Source organism: Silurus meridionalis, chromosome 10 (assembly GCF_014805685.1).
Source record: "Silurus meridionalis isolate SWU-2019-XX chromosome 10, ASM1480568v1, whole genome shotgun sequence".
Lineage (NCBI taxonomy): Eukaryota > Metazoa > Chordata > Actinopteri > Siluriformes > Siluridae > Silurus > Silurus meridionalis.
The window spans coordinates 20469077-20488993 of NC_060893.1; the positions used below are offsets into that span (position 1 = coordinate 20469077).

The 19917-nt window shown below is 37.7% G+C and overlaps 1 protein-coding gene across 1 annotated transcript; it reads right to left on the reverse strand.

Annotated features, from left to right (window-relative positions):
* Positions 1–2236: 2236 nt before the first annotated feature.
* sfxn1 (sideroflexin 1) lies at positions 2237–19148 on the reverse strand. Its single transcript, XM_046860063.1, has 11 exons — positions 18972–19148; positions 9787–9955; positions 9523–9693; positions 6817–6915; positions 6197–6272; positions 5336–5421; positions 5127–5254; positions 4932–4981; positions 4716–4765; positions 4575–4622; positions 2237–3033 (listed from the first exon to the last, which is right to left on the reverse strand). The coding sequence occupies exons 2-11, from the start codon at positions 9948–9950 to the stop codon at positions 2937–2939; spliced, it is 969 nt and encodes a 322-aa protein (XP_046716019.1). The 5' UTR covers positions 9951–9955; positions 18972–19148; the 3' UTR covers positions 2237–2936.
* Positions 19149–19917: the final 769 nt, after the last annotated feature.

The window sequence follows — 19917 nt, forward strand, 5'->3', positions numbered from 1 at the left end:
CCAAGCTGCCACTCTTGGGCCCTTCAGCAAGGCCCCTAGCTCTCAACTGCTTAGTTGTACAAATGAGATTATTGTGAGATAAGTCGCTGTGCATACGGGTTTAGTAAACATAATAAAAAGCTGAAAAACAGGCAAAACCATATATGTTTTTTTTAAACATCATTTATTTTGCTTCAGATAATCTACAGATCACAACATCCCCATTCAATATCGATAATAATTGTAATAATACTAATAATATTGCATTTCTGTTGGTTTATTGTGCTTCGTACCTTCACACCGGTTTTTGCTCCGCAATTTCTTTCTTTGAATTTGATCACCAAAGATACAGAACAAACAAAATGAGGTTTTTCAAACAAAAATAATAAAATAAACAAAAAAAAAATAATGATTTCAATACCAGTACAGGATAAAGCTTCACAGAGTGACAAGATTTCCACTCAAATGGATCTTAGGTTGAGTTCTACATTTGTTTATGAGCTTTCCTGAGCTTTCTCTTAATGATTTGAAACCTTTAAACTGAAATCCAAATACACCGTTCATTACCCTGACATGAAGTTTTAAAGTTTCGTGATTATGAAAGCTGTTAATGATTAGGATTAAAACATGTCACTGCTGTGATATTAGAAAACACCATTGGTTCTGCGTTAACTAACAACAATCACAACATTTCGATGAATTTCTGAGGTGAAATCGCTCAAGCTGAGCCTTTTGAGCTTGAGGTGGAGCTTATTTGAGTCAGAAAAAGACAAATAGAAGTCAGTATTATTGTATGAAAAAACACATCTTTTTCTAAGGTTTCTATAGAATGCTATACTTATGAGAGGTCTAGAAATATATATATATATCCCACAAACTACACCTTTAAAGTCAGAAATACTGTGGGTAGGTTGTTATACTTTATTTTGCACAACGTGCCTCAGCTACATTTAGCAGGCAAAGGTTTGTGGACACCTGACCAGTCCTTATTTACTGTAATAACCTCCACTCTCCTGGGAAGATCTTCCACTAGATTCTGGAGTGTGTTTGTGGAGCTCATTCAGCCTCATGGGTGTAAGTAAAGTCAGGTGCTGATGTAGGTGATGTGAGGAGGACTGGGGTGCAGTCAGCGTTCACATTCATCCCAAAGGTGTTCAATAGGGTTTAAAGCTCTATTTCAGGAGATCTTCCACTGTAACCCATGTAAACTATATATTTATGAAGCTGCTTTGTGCACAGGGGCATTGTCATGCTGGAACAGGGTTGGGTCTCCTAGTTCAGGCAAAGGGGAAATTAAATGCTAAATAGATCCAATGGCATCCTATACAATTGTGTGCCTCTAATGTTGTGGTAACAGTTTGTTGGAAAAGGACATATGGTTGGAAAGGTCAGGGGTCCAGGGGTACATTTGGCCATACAGTGTGTGTATACTGTAGTGCATGTAACCTAAAAAAAAATAGACATCAATACTGGACAGTGTGTGCTAATATAACAGGTATTATATTATCAAAGTAACAATTATAGAACATAAAACACTTCAGGACATGCTGTTACAAGAAAATAATCAACTGCAGTGTGGTAAATAATAACTCCTATCACACCAACGCACTGTTAATTATTTTCCAATAACCGCACACCACATGCTTTTTATTCCTGAATACTTACTTTACTATTGTTAATAATAATCTAAGCAGTTAATGATTAGGAGGGGGGTGGGGGGGGTGATCAGTGAGTTCTATCACACAAGGTCACACAAGGTCATATTGAACAGTGAGCTCGCTGTGATTATTACTGACTCTGCTCTCTCAATGGACTTTGACACACTGAAACATTACATAACACTGAAAAAAAGCGCAGATATTTTCCATAGATCTCCTGCGTGCACTATGTTAAGACATAATATCTGATTCAATTACAGTGAACTTTACTGTCTTTTACTCTTTATTGATCTCGTGGGGGTTTTTTTTTTTTGTTCAGAGAAAAGTACAGTTTGGCGAGTTCATCTGGAATAAAAACTCATTTGGCAGCGATCAATTGCACTGTTCTCAGATAGAAAAGAGGTCTGGTGATTCTACAGCAAAGGTACACCAAGTAGGAGTCTCATATTTATATTATTATTATTATTATTATTATTATTATTATTATTATTATTTTGGTTTGAAAGATGCAGATGTAGAGGACAGATTGATATGGAGACGGATGATTCGCTTTGGCGACCCCTACTGGGAGCAGCCGGAAATACAATTTTCATTTGGTGTACCTTTAAAGTAAACTTTTACTTCTTTTTTTTTCTTAAAAAAAAATTAAGTCTAAAGCAGCTTTCATTCAAACATGAACATCAACTACATCAACACACCAGCACATTTGTTCCTTGTTACAGATGGCACATGGTTTGGAGATGGTTTGGTTTGGCAGTTAACATAATTACAGAGCAGTCATCGAATGTACCGAATGCAGAAAATGCGTTTTTTTTTTTTTTTTTACTGATCACGCAACTGATTGGAAGCAGTTTTGGTCCCAGGACTGATGTAGAAAACGTCTGTGATGCCTAGGAGCTGCATTTCAAGCTGGCATGATAGTGATGTTTGGTTTCAAATCCGATCTGCTGCCACGTATAGACTAAAAAAAAACAAAAACGTAAAATATCCGAGGTTCTGTACATCTAAGACTGCACTGTAATCAACAAATACTAAAAAACTAACCAATCAGAAAGAGCACCATTTCAGACAAATAGTCTTTTCCTAACACTAGCACAGACCGGCACCATCCAGAATATTCTCCTGATTAAAAACTCATCACTAGGAACGACATCTTACAAAACAGCTGAGTCGGGATGTGTTTGAGGAGAGACGGAGGAACTTTGGCACGTTGTGAAGACACGATGAGATGATGGGGTGTGGGGGAAGGGGAGGTGGGATGGTCATGTTGAGAGGGGATGAGTTTTTTTTTTTCTCTTCTCATAATCCTTTGTTGAAGTAAACCCTCTCCACTCCCGCGTGACTCGAACGGATCTTCTCCTGCAGCTCAGGCTCCAGACGGCTCACGGCCATCGAGCTACACACACACACACACACACACACACACACACACACACACATACACACACACACACACACACACACACACACACACACACACACACACACACTAAATTCAACTGTATATTTTGAGATGGTGTGAAAGATTAGTAGTGTATATGTGTGTAAATTCCTTTCAATTTCATTTACATTCACTGCTGCTGATCACTAACACTAAAGAGTCTCTGATTCAGACACACTGGGGGGATTGTGTGGATTTCAGAAAAATAATTTTTTATTTAAGAAGATTTAAGAAGAAGAGGAGAAAGACAGAAGGTAGAAGATAAAGAAGAAGAGGAGAAAAAGCTTTTAAAAGAAGACAGAGTCAGGAGAGGAAGAAGAAGAAAAATAAGGAGAAGAGGAAGAGGGAAAGGTAAAAGAAGAAGAATAAGAAGAAGAAGGACAGTTAGAAGATTAAAAAAGAAGGAGAAGTAAAAGAAGAAAAGACAAAGTAGAAGAAGAAGAATCGGTGATGAAAAGAAGTAGTAGTAGAGGAAAAGTAGAAGATGAAAAATAAATTATAAAGGGAAAAAGAAAGAAGATAAAGTGGAAGAGGAAAAGGTGAAAGAAGAAAAAGAAGGAGAAGAAAAAGAAGACAAAAGGTTGAAAGGTAGAAGAAGAGGAAGATGATAATGAGAAAGAAGAAGAAAATATAGATGATAAAAGAAGAGAAGTGGAAGTAGATAAAGAAGACAAAAAGTAGAAAAAGAAAAAGACGAGGAGGAAAAGGTAGAAGAAGAAGAAAGAAAGGTGGAAGATGAAAAAAGAAGAAGTAGTAAATATAGATGATAAAAAGAGAAGACGGAAAGGTAGAAGAAGAAGATGAAGAATGAAAGGTAGAAGAAGAAGTAGAAGAATGAAAGGTAGAAGAAGAAGAAGTAGAAAAGATGAAGAAGTAGAAGAAGAAGAAGATGATGAAGAAGAAGGAGAAGTAGAAAAGAAGAAGAAGATGAAGAAGAAGATGAAGAAGATGAAGAAGAAGAAGAAGAATGAGTGAAGCCACTTGCATGTAAAAATGTAAAGCTGTTTTATACTTCTTTTTGTTTAACAATTGGATTTTGTTTTAAGGATTTCAAAAGAAATATAGTTTTATTGATGAGTCTATACGTTAAATTAAATTATTAAAGTAAATTTGTTAAATTCCTGTGACAATTGAACTGTTCACATTAAACAATAATAAATTATAATACATTCATATTAATTATAAATTAAACTTAATAAAACCTGTTTGGATGTTTACTGTATAGTGTTAATAATAAATAGAGTAAATATTTTTGTTTAATTTAAACCGTACTATTATTTATGTAATATTAATTTAATAATTAATAACCGTATAATTTTTTTTTTTTTTACAATAATCATCAAAAAAAATGTCTGTGTTCATATTATTATGATTATTTTTTATCATTAAGTAATAATTTTTATTTATTATTTTTTTAAAATCTTTTTTATAATTTTTTCCCCCAGAGGGTTTTATTGTGAAGCAGTAAGTCAGCAGTCTGTTTTTTTTCCTCTTACCTCTTCTGTGGGAAGAGAGCACAGCACAGCGGAGTCGCAAACACCAAGCTGGGCGGGGAAAAAAAAGTTCACAGAGGTCACAAAGGTCACAAACGAAGGCCGTGTTTAAATACACCCCCAATTGATGTCGCTGCAACTCACCAGAATCCCACCAGGCCGACCTGAATGGGCGCACTCATCCACGGGAACCTCTGAAAGGACCAAGAACACAAAAAAGAACCCGGCCATCAGGAGCAGATCTTCTATAGGGGCTATTGTGTGGGGGAGTGTAGGGACTGAAGACTGAGCATGCTCAGATCGAACATGTGAAAGACTCCTACAGTCAGTGTGGTTAGAAAGAAAATAAATCAGACCTACCTTCAGGAAAGCTTTTTTCTCCAGGGAGTTCATTAAAAAAGGTGGAATTGCTAAAAAAAAAAAAAAAAAAAAGAAGAACATCCATTAGCAATAATAAAACAACAATATCTCAGCTCGAAACTTCAACCCACAAAGAGCCTCAGTCCCAAATCTTGGCCCACAAGGACCTTGTAGTGATAAGCGGTGAACACAAACCCATTCCAGGAGAGGCCATGAGGATCCTGGAGATCACCACTTGTGAAATTGCCTGCTGCGCCGCTTTCGAAGACTCTCCTAACCGATTGCCGTTCTCATCCATCACCGGAATGCCGTGCTTTAGCTCTCTGGGTGAAACACAACACAGAGTCAGGACTCTCATTCACATGGCTGTTTGGTGTTTTGAAAGCCATAGAGGACATGCTTACCTCTGCCTCATCAGTGGAATGTTGATACAGTTGGCAGCTGCTACAGCGGCGAACGGCACAAAGCGTCCTAGAAGTGGAGACACGTGCTGGAGAAAAGAATAACACGGAATTAACAGCTGGACTGAGTAAAAATGTATATACACACTCGTGTATATATATATATATATATATATATATAGGTAGAAGACAAAAGGTAGAAGAAGAAGAGGAAGATTAAGATGAAGAGGGAAAGGTAGAAGATGAAAGAGAAGAAGGAGAAATAATAGAACTAGAAATGATGTATAGAATGTTGAAATGATAAAAATTCTTATTCAACATATAATTATTAATTATAAAATGAAGTAAAATATGAATACAGCACAGTAAGTAAAGAATGCGGTGATGTGTATCTTTAACTCCGCCTCTTTTTTATGTCATCGGACACTTCAACCAATAAACAAGCAGAGAAACTACACATAGGTACTGTACTGACTGTGTACTGTATAGTACATGTACTCATTATAAATGTGATACAGTGTAGTGTAATTTACTCACTGAAGTTTATAAATCTTCTTGAAATGTGGAATTTTCATAAACTCAAAAGTTCTGGTTTGACTTGTTTCTATTTCATTCATAAATCTCTAGTTTATATGATACCAAATTTAAGAAAACTGGATTGTTTCCTGTGGCCTTAAATTAAAGTCTGTATTTGTAACTCAGCTTCAGGTGAAATGAATGAAACACACACACACACACACACACACACACACACACACACACACAAATTACAGCATGTAAGCACTTATGCAAAACCAGCCTGCTCTTACACCACCCCCTGATTCTACCTCATATGAGTTCAGAAACACTGCTGAAGAACGGTACCTTTGCTAGCGAGTTGAGCCCCAAAGCCGTGACCACAGCTCCTGTCGTAGCCGATACGTACGCCGTGCCGAGCTGACTGAACATGAGGGGGACAGATTACAATTATTTATAAGATCAAATGCCTCTCGAAACATACACTGTATGAACAAAAGTATCAGAAACATGACTTTTCCAGCTATATGTGGTTCTTTCACAAACAGTTACCACAAAGTTGGAGGCACACGGTTCTATAGGATGGTGTTGGATGCAGCATGAAATTTTGCCTTCACTTAAACTAGGAGACCCAAACACAAAGATACTCTTTACATGGGTTGAAGTAGGAGATCTTGAGTTGCCTGCTATAGATTTCTGACCTCAACCCTAATGAACACCTATGGGATCAATTGGAACATCAGCACCTGACATTACTACTGTCCTTGGTGCTGAACGAATCTCCACATACAGTATCCCCAAACTGCCCTCCAAAATCTAGTGGAACATCTACCCAGAAGAGTGAAGGATATATAACAGAAAATGTGGAATGGGATGTTCAAACAGCACACACTATTTTTATGGTCAGGTGTCCACAGATTTTTTTGTCCAAATTGTGAATGAGAGGATTTACTGTAACAGTTACTCACTTGACTGTAATGGGAGCGTCACCACTGCGGTTGGTGTAGTTGACTATTGCATTGAAGGACTGATTGATCCACTGCCAGAACAGCACTGCAGGGGTCGTCCTGGTGATGGACCCATAGAAAAAAAAAGAAAGATTAAAAAACATATTGACTCAGCATAAGTATTATATAACCACCACCAAATACAAGTTCATAGTACAGGGATTATTCAGGGTAACGAGTAGTAGAATATGCAGTATGGGCTGCAAACATACACTTACTGGCCACATTAATAGAAATACCTCCACCTCTGCTGATTCAAACAACTGGATTTTTAATTAAAATCAATACAATCATGTAGCAGCAGGGAAATGGATAAAGTCATGCATTTACGTTCAGGAATTTACATAGCATTCGATGCCAGAATGCGAAATTTCTCAGTGACTACTTATTATCTCATGGTTAATGGTGACACATTGGATGGTTCAGAAATGCAAGAACACAACAACAAAAAAATGCATCCAGTAAACAGCAGTTCTAAGGATCGGAAATGCCTTAGTGATATGAGAGATCATTGGTTCAGTGGTAATACCAAAGATCATGGTATATTAAACAACCACTCTGTACACCTACGTTCAGCAGAAAAGCATCTCAAAATGCACAACATGATGAAAGACTAAATCAGGTTTCTTTCCTCAGTTTTTTTCTTGCCAGTTTTACATGTGTGCAACCTCATATTTACTCCTACAGGAAACAGGACGTGCATTAATAGAGCTTAGGAACTAGGACCAAATAAAAAACATGTTCAATATTTTTAAGGTATATATATATATATATATATATATATATATATATATATATATATATATATATATATATATATATATATATATCTTTGTACATATTTTTGAAAGACAATACAAAGACAATACAAATTATTGTATGAAATTTTGATGCACAAACTAGTGATTTGCGAAAATTTTTTCCAGAGTAAACTCGGGATTGAAGCAGAATCCGATTCCAAAAACGTGAGACAATAGTCTATGGTTTTTGCTCAATTTCCAACACTTGATATCTTAAGAATTTCCAATTTTCCTAATGCAAAGGAAACGATTGTGCCAATATAAGTGTTAGTTTTTATTTTGTATTAACTTTCTTTTTTTAAATAATTTTTATTTAGAATACTGTAGTTTTAGTTAAATGTTTTATTTTATATTAGTTTTAGTTTTTAACAGTATTTATTTAATATTGTTTTTTTAATTATATTCGTTTATAATAGTTTTAAACATTTTTTTTATTTTATAATAGTTTTAGTTTTACTATTAGTAATAGTTTTTCAATTGCATAGATCTTTCCCACCGGGATTACGCAATATAAAAGCAAACAAGAAAACTGCAAGTTCAGATGAATTGAATGTTATTAATATCATGCACTCATATTCTAATAAATGTCATTTTGCTGTATTTTAGACTTTTAGGTTTGTTAGTCCTTTGGAGACATGGAGATGCTAATGTGTTACAATACATGTGCAATGGGAGAGACACAAAAAGCGGCAGGACGTTAAAGTATACACACATCCAACAGACTGGAAAAACTTGATGTCCAGAGAAAACAGAAGTTCAGGCCTATTTTTCCCTCCACACTGTACATCATGTATCATCTCTATACAATTATAACTGTATATAATTATAAATTCATTATCTCCAATGCTACCTGTATGTACACTATGTGTGATCTTGGTACAGTTGTAAATATCATTCTCTCTTTTATATATAATTTTATATGTCATGATTGTCATGAGTTAACTCGTGATTAATCGCAACTTAATTGCACATTTTTATCTGTTCTAAATTTCTTCTTCTTCTTCTTCTTCTTCTTCTTCCATCTCTCATCTGTCTCCATACCCCCTGTTCTCTACATCTTTTAAACCAACTACTTGCATGTCTAACCCTAACCCTCACCACATCCATAAACCTCCTCCTTGGCCTTCCTCTTTTCCTTCTTCCTGGCTGAACAAATTCTAAATATTTTTATTCACACAGATTTTCAATGACAATAAAGTCCATCCATCCATCCATCCATCCATCCATCCAACCCACCCATCCATCTATCCATCCATTAACCCAACCCACCCACCCACCCACCCACTCACCCATCCGTCCATCCATCCATCCTTCCCATCCATCCATCCATCCATCCATCCATCCATCCATCCATTAAACTCATCTACTAATCAACCCACCCATCCATCTATCCATCCATCCATCCATCCATCCATCCATCCATCCATCCATCCATCCATCCATCCATCCATCCATCTCACCCCTCCATCTAGTTTGCCTGCTATCTATCTAATAAATGCTAGACTGTGTATTGTACTGAAGTATTTCCATTCAGGAAGACTTTTACTTTAACTTCACTACAATTCAAAGTCAAATATCGTAGTTTTTACTCAACTACAGGTCCCTATTTATTTATTAGTGGATAAAAACTGGTCAAGCACACAGCAATCCACCAATCAGGGTAGAGCAGAAAGGACCATCTGCATAATATATAGTAGAATATGTACATTATTGTGTTATCCGTGAAATCATTGTCTGTGGTGCAACAAAGATTGGGGAGAGCTGCCCTGGTCCCAATATCTCTCAGGGTATTTAGCAGACCTTTTAAACTCGACACCACTGCTCGGGATTCAGCATTTTCACAGGTGCTCATTTTGGTTCTTCTCACCTGTAGAAGGTCATCATGCAACCGGTGATAGTCATATTCATGGGCACCTGAGCAGACATGCGGCCAATCAGCAGCATCTTCTCACCCGTGTCTGGGTGGAACGCAGAGTCAAAAATGTATTTGGCCCTCCAGAGCTCATCTTCTGTCAGACCTGGAGTCACCACGCCCTGTCTGGGAGGAAAAATTCGAGGGAAAAAAAAGTTCAAATGTACACAAAATGAATGATGATGACTGATGATGTGCACTAGTTGTCCTCGGAGGTACCTGTAATCCTGAATGATCCGGCGCGCTTTCTCCAGCTGCTCGTTAGACAGCAGAACGTTGCGGGGGTCCGTGACGGTAAAGAAATGTTTGGCTCTGCCCACAAACGTCCCCTGGTCCCAGCGAGGCTCTTTGATGTTAATCGCGGTGGAGAGCTCTGCCGCCATGCTGCCTACAGAGAAACAGAAGTGTGAGAGAAGCTCTGCTGTACTCGCATCTCGAGGAAGAAGGGCAGGTTAAACTCGTTCCAGGTCTCCGTAATGAAAAGCCTCGAGGCCGCAAAGCTAAAAAGCCTCTGACACCTAACAAACCTCATGATGTGAGTCCTTCTCAATCGACCTAGATGTCAACTGTCTGTGTCCTAAAATAACAGCAATAAAATACACAGCCATGCGTTTTTTGTTTTTTGTTTTTTTTTTTATTGCTTTTTTTGCCTGGATTAGAAAAGTCCCGAATCAGCACATAGTGTTGCTATAGAAACTGCTGAGCTGCCGGTCTGAAATCAGGCTGCTCGCTTCTCTCTTATCTGAAGTGCTCCCGTGTCGGGAGAATTAACGATAGAAACGTTATTCTGGAATCACTAATAAACCAATACAATAATGTCCAGTGAGGAAGAAACACACTACTGGTATGAAAAATTTAACTAAAACCGTCTCGACAGCTAAATGGTGTTACTCTGTACTCTGTCGGTGTTACTCATACTCTGTAATAAAAAAATTATAAATAAATATTTCAAAGGTTAGGGGCAAAGTCTTCTATTGACTCATTCTACTGGAGTAAGAGTTTGACCTGCCTTGAGCGAAGTGCTGCACATGGGATATACTGATTTAGGAGGCCAGTAAAAAGCTAAAATTAGGACAGGGCCGTGTGCTCGGACTTTCTTTTTCAAGTTTTAAATTAAGCGTTCAAAGAGAGGAAGCAAACTAGCCAGCAAAACACATTAAATACTCGCAAGCATATGTCTCACGTTTCGCAGAGAGTAAGCAGAATTAAAAAATATTCTACTTAAGTAAAAGTACTGTTACTTTAATTAAATGTTTCTTACGTACAAGTTACCCGTCTAAAAAATCTAAAATGTTAAAGTTGAAAGTAGCTCATTTTTTATTTTATCATAGTTAATTTTATTTAGTTACATTTAATTCCAGCATAGTTCGAAAGGGACGAGAACATTTTTATCTCAAACTAGTTGTTTTTAATTGAAGGAACACCTTTACTAATGAAAGTGCAATAACAAAAAAAGAAATCAAAAATACATAAAAAAAAAACAAAAAAAAAAACTACAGCCCATGACTTGGGTCTAATGTGAGTTACGCACTTTGGCAGAAAAAAGAAAATCTCTCGTTATAATGTAATTTATTATAATGAGAGAAATTGCAAATGCAGATTCAGAATTCCGACACTTCTGATTCAACGGCATTTTGCTTTTTCCAGTCTGAATCACTGGAGTCTTGTCTGTCTTCATCTTTCTTTCTTGTCCAGTGCAGTAGTTCAATCAGTGCGGTAGTTTGTTATTTATTAATTACTCAGTATCGGATATGATTTAAAATGTAGCGAAGTACAGCACTTCAAACAAAACATGCTGAAGTAAAATTACAGATTTTAAAAACTACACAAAAAAACCTTGTCAATTACAGTAATGTGAGTAAATGTAATTAGTTAAGTTCCACCGTTGATGGTAAAACATGATCATTAGCAGTTGTAGTTACTTTAGTCAAGTCAAGTAGCTTTTATTGCCTTGTCGGCCACATACAGCTGGAACGGTACACAGGAAATTGAACCGACGTTCCTCAAAAGCGCTACAAGATGCTACATAACACAGCATAGATACACAATGCAACACAAATTTAACTAAGACTAAACACATATAGTTAGGGCTGCAACAAATGATTGCTGATAATCGATAATGAAATTCATCATTATTGATTATTGGGGCTGTCAAGGTTCGGTTCCGTGTGGCGGCAAGAGAACACAGCCGGCTGCGAAAAGAGCGAACAGTACAGGGTCAACCGGAAGCAGGAAAAAAACTGCGTCTCTAGTCGTCCAAGGCATGGGAGCTTTTAATATTAAACGCAAGGCAACGGGACGCAACATTTTATATCAAACGCAACAAAGAAAACTGTAACTGGAAGTGATGCAAAGCGGAGCTTGTGTGGGATGGAAGTAGCACAGTGATGCACGAGCACGTGAAATTAAAACACACCGGTGTCACGAATGAAGGCAGAACATCAGCAGGGTGAGTAAAAAACTGTAGAATCGTCAGCATTTGAAAATGGTACAGTTTAATGAAGTGTTATTGTGTGAACTGTTTGTAACAGGAAAGTCGCACTGGATCTGTTCTGTCGTGACTCGCGAGCATCAGCTTGCGCGATCAGCTCGCTCACGACATCGTGATGGCAAACAAACACTAAATCTAAAAACAGCAAATAACAGCAGCAGTAAACGACCACATTTTTAGTCAATGTTGTGGTTTTTAGCTAAAAATTCTGCATTTGTACACCAATGTGAATGTTTTTCTTTTTTTAATATCAAACCTGCTAGCTTACTGCATCTCTCTGTATCATTCTATTATTATAGCATTTATCTATTACAACAGTAACTTCTGTTTTCAAACGTGATTTACTGCGGCTTTATACGTTCACATGCTTGTTTTCAATGTTTATTTCAATATATTCTAGATGCTTATATCTTCACAACAGAACAAAATATATGCGTATCCATCCATCCATCCATCCATCCCACCCATCCATCCATCCCACCCATCCATCCATCCATCCATTAACCCAACCCACAAAATGGTCAAAACAATGTTTTATTATATTGACAATATAATTAACTAATTCAATTTTATACTGATAATAGTAGTCAACTTGCCATCTGCAATTATCATTAAAAACAATATAAATGTTGATTTACACAAATTGCATTCTCAAAATGCTGTTTTTGTTTTTTTTACAGGAGGACACAACCCAGCATGAAGGAATTCGTTCAAGGAGAAATCCTCCATGCACTTCTCAACATGCAGCTACTGTACGCTTTAAAATATCTCAATTCAACATAGTAAAACATACAAATTTATAAATACCCTGAATGTAAAAAAAAAAATTATTAATCGAAAACCAATCGTCTGTTTAATCAATTATCAAAATAGTCGTTAGTTGCAGCCCTACATATGATGCAAACCAAAGAATCCGATAATAAACCAGGTTCAAGGGTTACACCTCAGCTTTCATAGAATATGCCGACTCAAATCCTCCATAGCAACGAAATATTTCTCCAGAAGGGTCTATATAAAAAAAACACTGGACTGTAGTTCTGAATTTCAGATAAATTTATGATCAGCTGAGAGGTTTGAAAAGAAATTCCTGTCCCACTGAAACACATGAACCCAACGAACGCATGAAACGATTGTCTGGAAAATAGAAAGGAGCAATAAATAAATAAAATCAATCCTAAATAATACAGAAATCTAGATTTCTGTTTACACATCGCACACACAAATCTAACAGTAGTCAAGCGGCAGGACACAGCGGCATATAGAGAACGGGCACCGTCACAATATATTAATCATTAGTTTCTACAAGTAAACTCGTCTCTCCGGCAAGACGACGCGAGTGCAAAAATAGATCAGCCGTAGTCCAGGTCACGTCCTAACGCACGTCCTGAAGAAACCCAAGTCACTGCACAGCTGCTCAAGCACACAGCTCATTAACCCGTCATGTGCATGACGTTCTAGTGCTCAGGCAGTGAAAGCAAAATGCAGATTTATATAAAAAATATCATTTATAAAATGATGGCTGGGTATAAGAAATTTCAGTTTCTGAAAAAGATTTTTCAGGAGTTTCATCACGTCAAAACAAAACGTCCGAGCAAAAGACGGTAAACAAAGAAGAACTTCTATATACTGTATTTTATATACAAGTGTTTGATTTCGATGACCAATATAATATATGGCTGTGGTCATAAATTGATACGACTTTTAATTAACAAAAAATATGGACAAAGGTATTTAGATACCTGACTTTTCCAGCTGTATGTGGTTCTCCTTCAAACTGTTACCACAAACCTGGAGCCACACAATTGTATAGGACGTCTTTAGATGTCACATTTCATTTTCCCCCCCACATATACTAGGAGCCCAAAACCCGTTCCAGCATGACAACATCTCTGTCCAAAAACCCAGCTCAATGAAGATATGGTGTACATGGGTTGGAGTGGAAGATCTCCTGCTATAGATCTCTGACCTCAACCCTATTGAACACCATTGGGATGAATGTAAACGCTGACTGCACCCCAGACCTACTTACCTCACCTACATCACGACATGACTTTACTAAAACCCTTGTGGCTGAATGAGCACAAATCTTTACAAGCACACTCCCAGACATTGTTGAACATCTTCCCAGAAGAGTGGACGTTATTATGACAGGAAATGGGGATTAAATATGGAATGGGGTGTTTCAAAAAACACATACCAACCTTATAGATATCAAACTTCTGTCTAACAGAACAACTCATGTAAGAAAGAGAACAGGAGAGATGATGTTAGCAGACTGCCTCACGGTCATGGAGGTGAAAGTGAATGGTTTGGGGTTGGGGGTGAAAGTAATACTAAACCAATATGGCTACCATTCCATACTTCAACACCATGTAGTTCTATCTGGACTGCAGCACCTAAATCCTGTTGAACTGCTTTGGAGTGAACTGGATCACAAAGTCAGAAAGAAATCTCCAACTAGTGAAGAACAACCTCAAGTTCTACAAGATGCATGGCAAAGTATTTCAGCTGAATGTTTGGAGAAAAGAACTGTCCAGATGCCAAGAGTGTGTAAAGCTGTTAATCATGCTAAAGGGAGGATTTTTCAATGAAGATAAAGTGGAACATCTGGACACATATATTTGTTTGGTCAAAGTGAATCTTCATACTGTCCAATACCTAGTTTGTTGCACGTGTCTCTCAAAAACTATAAAAGACAATCAGTGGTGTTTACAACAATACCCACCCTCTAAAAGTTTCAAATCCACAGAAACATTCACAATAAACAGGAAGTAACTGTAAGTTTGTTTTGGTTCTCACTAAGTAAAAAATGTCCACAATTTTTGCATCCTTAAAAGGTTCCTGAGCCTTAGACAAGCCACATATGACTAAGAAAGTACAGTGACTTTCAAGACGTATGTCACTAAAGGGTATTTAATGTGAGTTTAAGTCAAACTGTTAACAGATATTTCAAGAATTTCTGCATTAGAGCATAAATCAACCTAGAAGAAGTAGATTTAATGGGACTGGGCAACCCGGGTAAGGGATTAGGTTAACAGATTATAGAATGTCTGTTTGAACTAGATTGCATTCATGTGCTTTTCATAAGCAAATTCCTCTCAGGAACATGCCCAGACTGGTTTCACTGTCATAGTTTAGTTTTTTTCTGTCAGAAAACCTCAGTAGCGTTCTGCTGTAACGCCGAATTCGTAATCTTTCCTTCATGTTCCTTCAAATGTGATACTGCAGCATTCAGGTTTGATGTACGACTTTATACAATCAATACAAATTCAATTTTTATACCACAGCACTGTTGGATTCTCATTATGTTTTAACCAGGAGGTGTTCATTCATTTTCAATAGCAGTATCCCATAAATACACGTGACGACGTGACACAAAAATATTATTCAAGAAAATTATAACAAAAATGTGTTGATCTGGTAAAGAATTTTATAAAATAATCTATCTATCTATCTATCTATCTATCTATCTATCTATCTATCTATCTATCTATCTAACAATTACACATTCTGAATAATTTTTTTGTCACGTCGTCATCTACCTATCTAATATATATATATATATATATATAGATAGATAGATAGATAGATAGATAGATAGATAGATAGATAGATAGATAGATAGATAGATAGATAGATAGATAGATAGATAGATAGATAGATAGATAGATAGAAGGAGTCTCTAGTGTCAGTGCTTTGTAACAGTCTGAGGTAAAGCTGTAAGGGGTTTAAGCTTTCTGCTTGAATGAATTTTGTCTCTCAGTTTGAGGAGAGAGAAATTAGAAAAAAAAAACACGTTAGCCAGACCGTTTATAGCTGCTATAATGCAACTGATATCAGGAACGCTTTATCCAGAAATGTTTTGCAGTGATGATATATTTTCCAGGTAGAACGATGATAATTAGTTGGTCTTTCACCACTGACACATTCACACCTGAAGCATGATTTAAAATTTAGAAAAAGATTGTATGTCGAGTTTGCATTAAAAACAAGTTTCTTGTTAAACCTTCCTTCACACGATGTACCAGAAGTGCCCAAACGTTTTCCTATAAAAAAAAAAATAAATCTAACTTGATTTGTGTTTTTGTGCAAATTTTACAAAGAAAACCTAAAAAAGAAAAAATAGGTCATAAAAAAACCATTAACAGCTGTTTTGAACTGCTTTGGCTGACCTTTCCTCATGATATCCACCTTTAACTTGTCACATGTACCTTACAGAAGAGTGAAATTCTTTCTTCGCATATCCCAGCGATGTTAGGAAGCTGTGGTTAGAGCACAGGGTCAGCCATGATCCCCAGAGCAGAGAAGGTTGAGGGCCACTGTACTGGGGATACTTGAACTTCCTTCTAAACCTTCTAAACAGTAACCCAGAGTCTTAACCACAGAGCTTCTACTTGCTGTAGCTTTAGAGTCGAATAAATGCAGCTACAGGGTGTAGCAGCATAACACAGTGCTAATGTGGAGGTTGTATCATATTGGCAATCTGGGTTTGATCCGTGGCCCAAGTTGAGGTTTTTGGAGATTCAAATAAATAAATAAATAAAATACATGGTCAAATGATGTTGATAAACAAGTTGTGTTTATCTAATCATTTATATGTTTAAATTTACAAGTAAAAACTAAGAAGAAAAAGAAAGAAAGAGGCTTTTGCTTGTCACTTTTACACTACAGCACAGTGACATTCTTTCTCCACAGTCCTCAGCTTGTCAGGAAGCATGGAACAGAGGACAGTGTCAGCCATAATTCAAGTTTATTTTTGCAGCGCTTTTCACAATGATCACTGTCGCAATAACACAGTCATAACACAGCACCCCTCAAGCAGAAAGGGTTAAGAGCCTTGCTCAGGGGCCCAACAGTCTCAGCTTGTCCACTGTCTAATATACAACCTTCTGATCAGTAACCCAGGGCCTTAACCTTTGAGCTTCCACTACCCATATATGGTATCACCATGGTTTTGAATGCCTCATCCTTGTCAGATCAGTGAGTCGTCCACCCCCAACCCCCAGTGAACGATCTGATCAGCCGGAACTCATGCAAGACATGAACCATACTGACATGAAGCGAATCCATATACGTACAAAGATTCCAGACTGAAAGGCAGACATGTTCTAAACAAATAATGATAATAACATGGGCTTAAATCAGTATTTGTTTCATTTCCACATCATATTTTGAGAGTTTTAGTAGCAATAAGGAATGAAAAGAAAAAGACTGTCACACCTGAAACAGTTAACAGTGCAGTGTTAAAGCTTAATGTTGAGTGATCAGGTGAGTATTTCTGATATGATACAATCAGTAGAATATATGATAAATTATATGAGATGTGATCCGATACAATATCCGATTACGAATTCGGCGTTTGATCTGGCATGTCATTATGACCACCTGCCTAATAATGTGTTGGTCCCCCTTTTGCCTAAACAGTCCCGACCCTGAACTTCTTCCGCAGATTGATCTACAGGAGCTCGTCTGTTAGATCGGACAACACGGACCAGCCTTCGCCCCCCTCGAGCATCGATGATCCTCGGCTGCCCACGACCCTGTCGCCGGTTCACCACTGTTCCTTCCTTGGAGCACTTTTGATAGATACTGACCACTGCAGACCAGGAACATCCCACAAGAGCTGCAGTTTTGGAGATGCTCTGACCCTGATGTCTAGACATCACAATTTGGTCCTTGTCAAACTCAAATCCTTACGCTTGTCCATTTTTCCTGCTTCCAACACGTCAACTTTGAGGACAAAACGTTCACATGCTGTCTAATAAATAAATCCCACCAATAAACAGGTGCCATGATGAACAGATAATGAGTGTTCCTCACTTCACCTCTCATAATGTTATAAAGTCAATGTTATTCCTGATCTGTGTGTGTTTATATATGATAGATAATATTGGTGCAGAACAGTGTAGGTTTATCAGTTTGTGTACATGAGATATATATATATATATATATATATATATATATATATATATATATATATATATATATATATATATATAAAAATATAACAGGATATATGATATAAGGAGATAGATAGATAGATAGATAGATAGATAGATAGATAGATAGATAGATAGATAGATAGACATTTAATTTAAAATGACATTATTCAGTCGATGATTATTAGAGGAATGTGTATACACACACACACACACACACACACACACACACACACACACACACTACTGCAGGGATTTCATGCAAAATGAACTTTGATCACTGAAAACGTGCTGCGGCTCTGTTTTTTTTTTTTTTTTTTACACATTAACCCAGATATCGGTTCGGATCAGGATCGGTTCTGCCCGGATTCATCCCGTTACACAACATTCCCGACACCGCACTGTTACAGCAACATCATACTGTATAAAGAAGGAGGAAACCTACAAGCCGACGATAAGAGCGCTTCTGTATCTCTCCATCCCCCTCCTATAAACCCGCACACGACCAGTCCGGACTGGTTACACTGACATGCTCCTGAAAAAACAGATGTGTGTGTGTGTGTGTGTGTGTGTGTGTGTGTGTGTGTGGACCATGATTGAATGATGCAACCGTCTCGGGAAAAAAAAACCGTTACCGCAACACTGCAAACCATCCAGATGTGGGTTTGATTTGAGCAGATGTTTGACAGCATCTCACACACACACACACACACACTCACACATACATACACTACACAAAGCTGATATCAGGGTTCAGGACCTCATTCATTATAATCAACACAAAACGGAGCGCGCGCGCACACACACACACACACACACACAGCTGAAATCAAGGCTCTGTCATTCTGATCAACAGAAAACGATACATACATCTTAACACACACACACACACACACACACACACACACACACACACACACACACACACACACACACACACACACACACACACTGTAAGTGTATAGGAGACTCACGCTGGTTCAGTCTCAGGTCAGTAGCTGAGATCTCAGAGCTCCACTCTCCCGGTGTTGAAGCTGATTTGGTGTTTGAACCAGGGAGATGAAGCGCCCTCCATCGAGTTGTACCGCTACACTGTTACACTACACTTCAAAGTAAAAGTCGTTCTTCTCTTTCTTTTTCTTTTTTTAATAAATAATGTAGGGCTCCATTTCCGACCATTACATCATTAACATCAGATTCACTTCTTTTGGTCACAAATGATTGTAGTCAAAAGATACATTTTAACTGTAAAGCAGTGTTCTATCTATCTATCTATCTATCTATCTATCTATCTATCTATCTATCTATCTATCTATCGACTTTGATTCTCCTTCTCTCCAGCACGTACCTCCACCTCTCCAGGCTCTTCTTAACCTGCTCCCTACTCTCACCACAAATCACAATATCATCTGCAAACATCAAAGTCCACAGACACTCCTGTCTGACCTCGTCCGTCAACCTGTCCATCACCACTGCAAACAGGAAAGGGCTCAGAGCCGATCCTTGATGCAGTCCAACCTCCACCTTGAACCAGTCTGTCGTTCCTACTGCACACTTCACTGCTGTCACACTGTCCTCATACATGTCCTGCACCACCCTCACATGCTTCTCTGACACACCAGACTTCCTCATACAATGCCACAACTCCTCTCTCCACCCTGTTGTACGCTTTCTTTAAATCCACAAATACACAATGCAAAACCTTCTGACCTTCTCTAAACTTCTCCATCAACATTCTCAAAGCAAATAATGTGTCTGTGGTGCTCTTCCTTGGCATGAAACCATACTGTTGTTCACAGATGGTCACCTCTTCTCTCAGCCTGGATTCCACTACTCTTTCCCATAACTTCATGGTGTGACTGATCAACTTAATTCCCCTGTAGTTACTGCAGGTCTGCACATCTCCCTTATTCTTAAAGA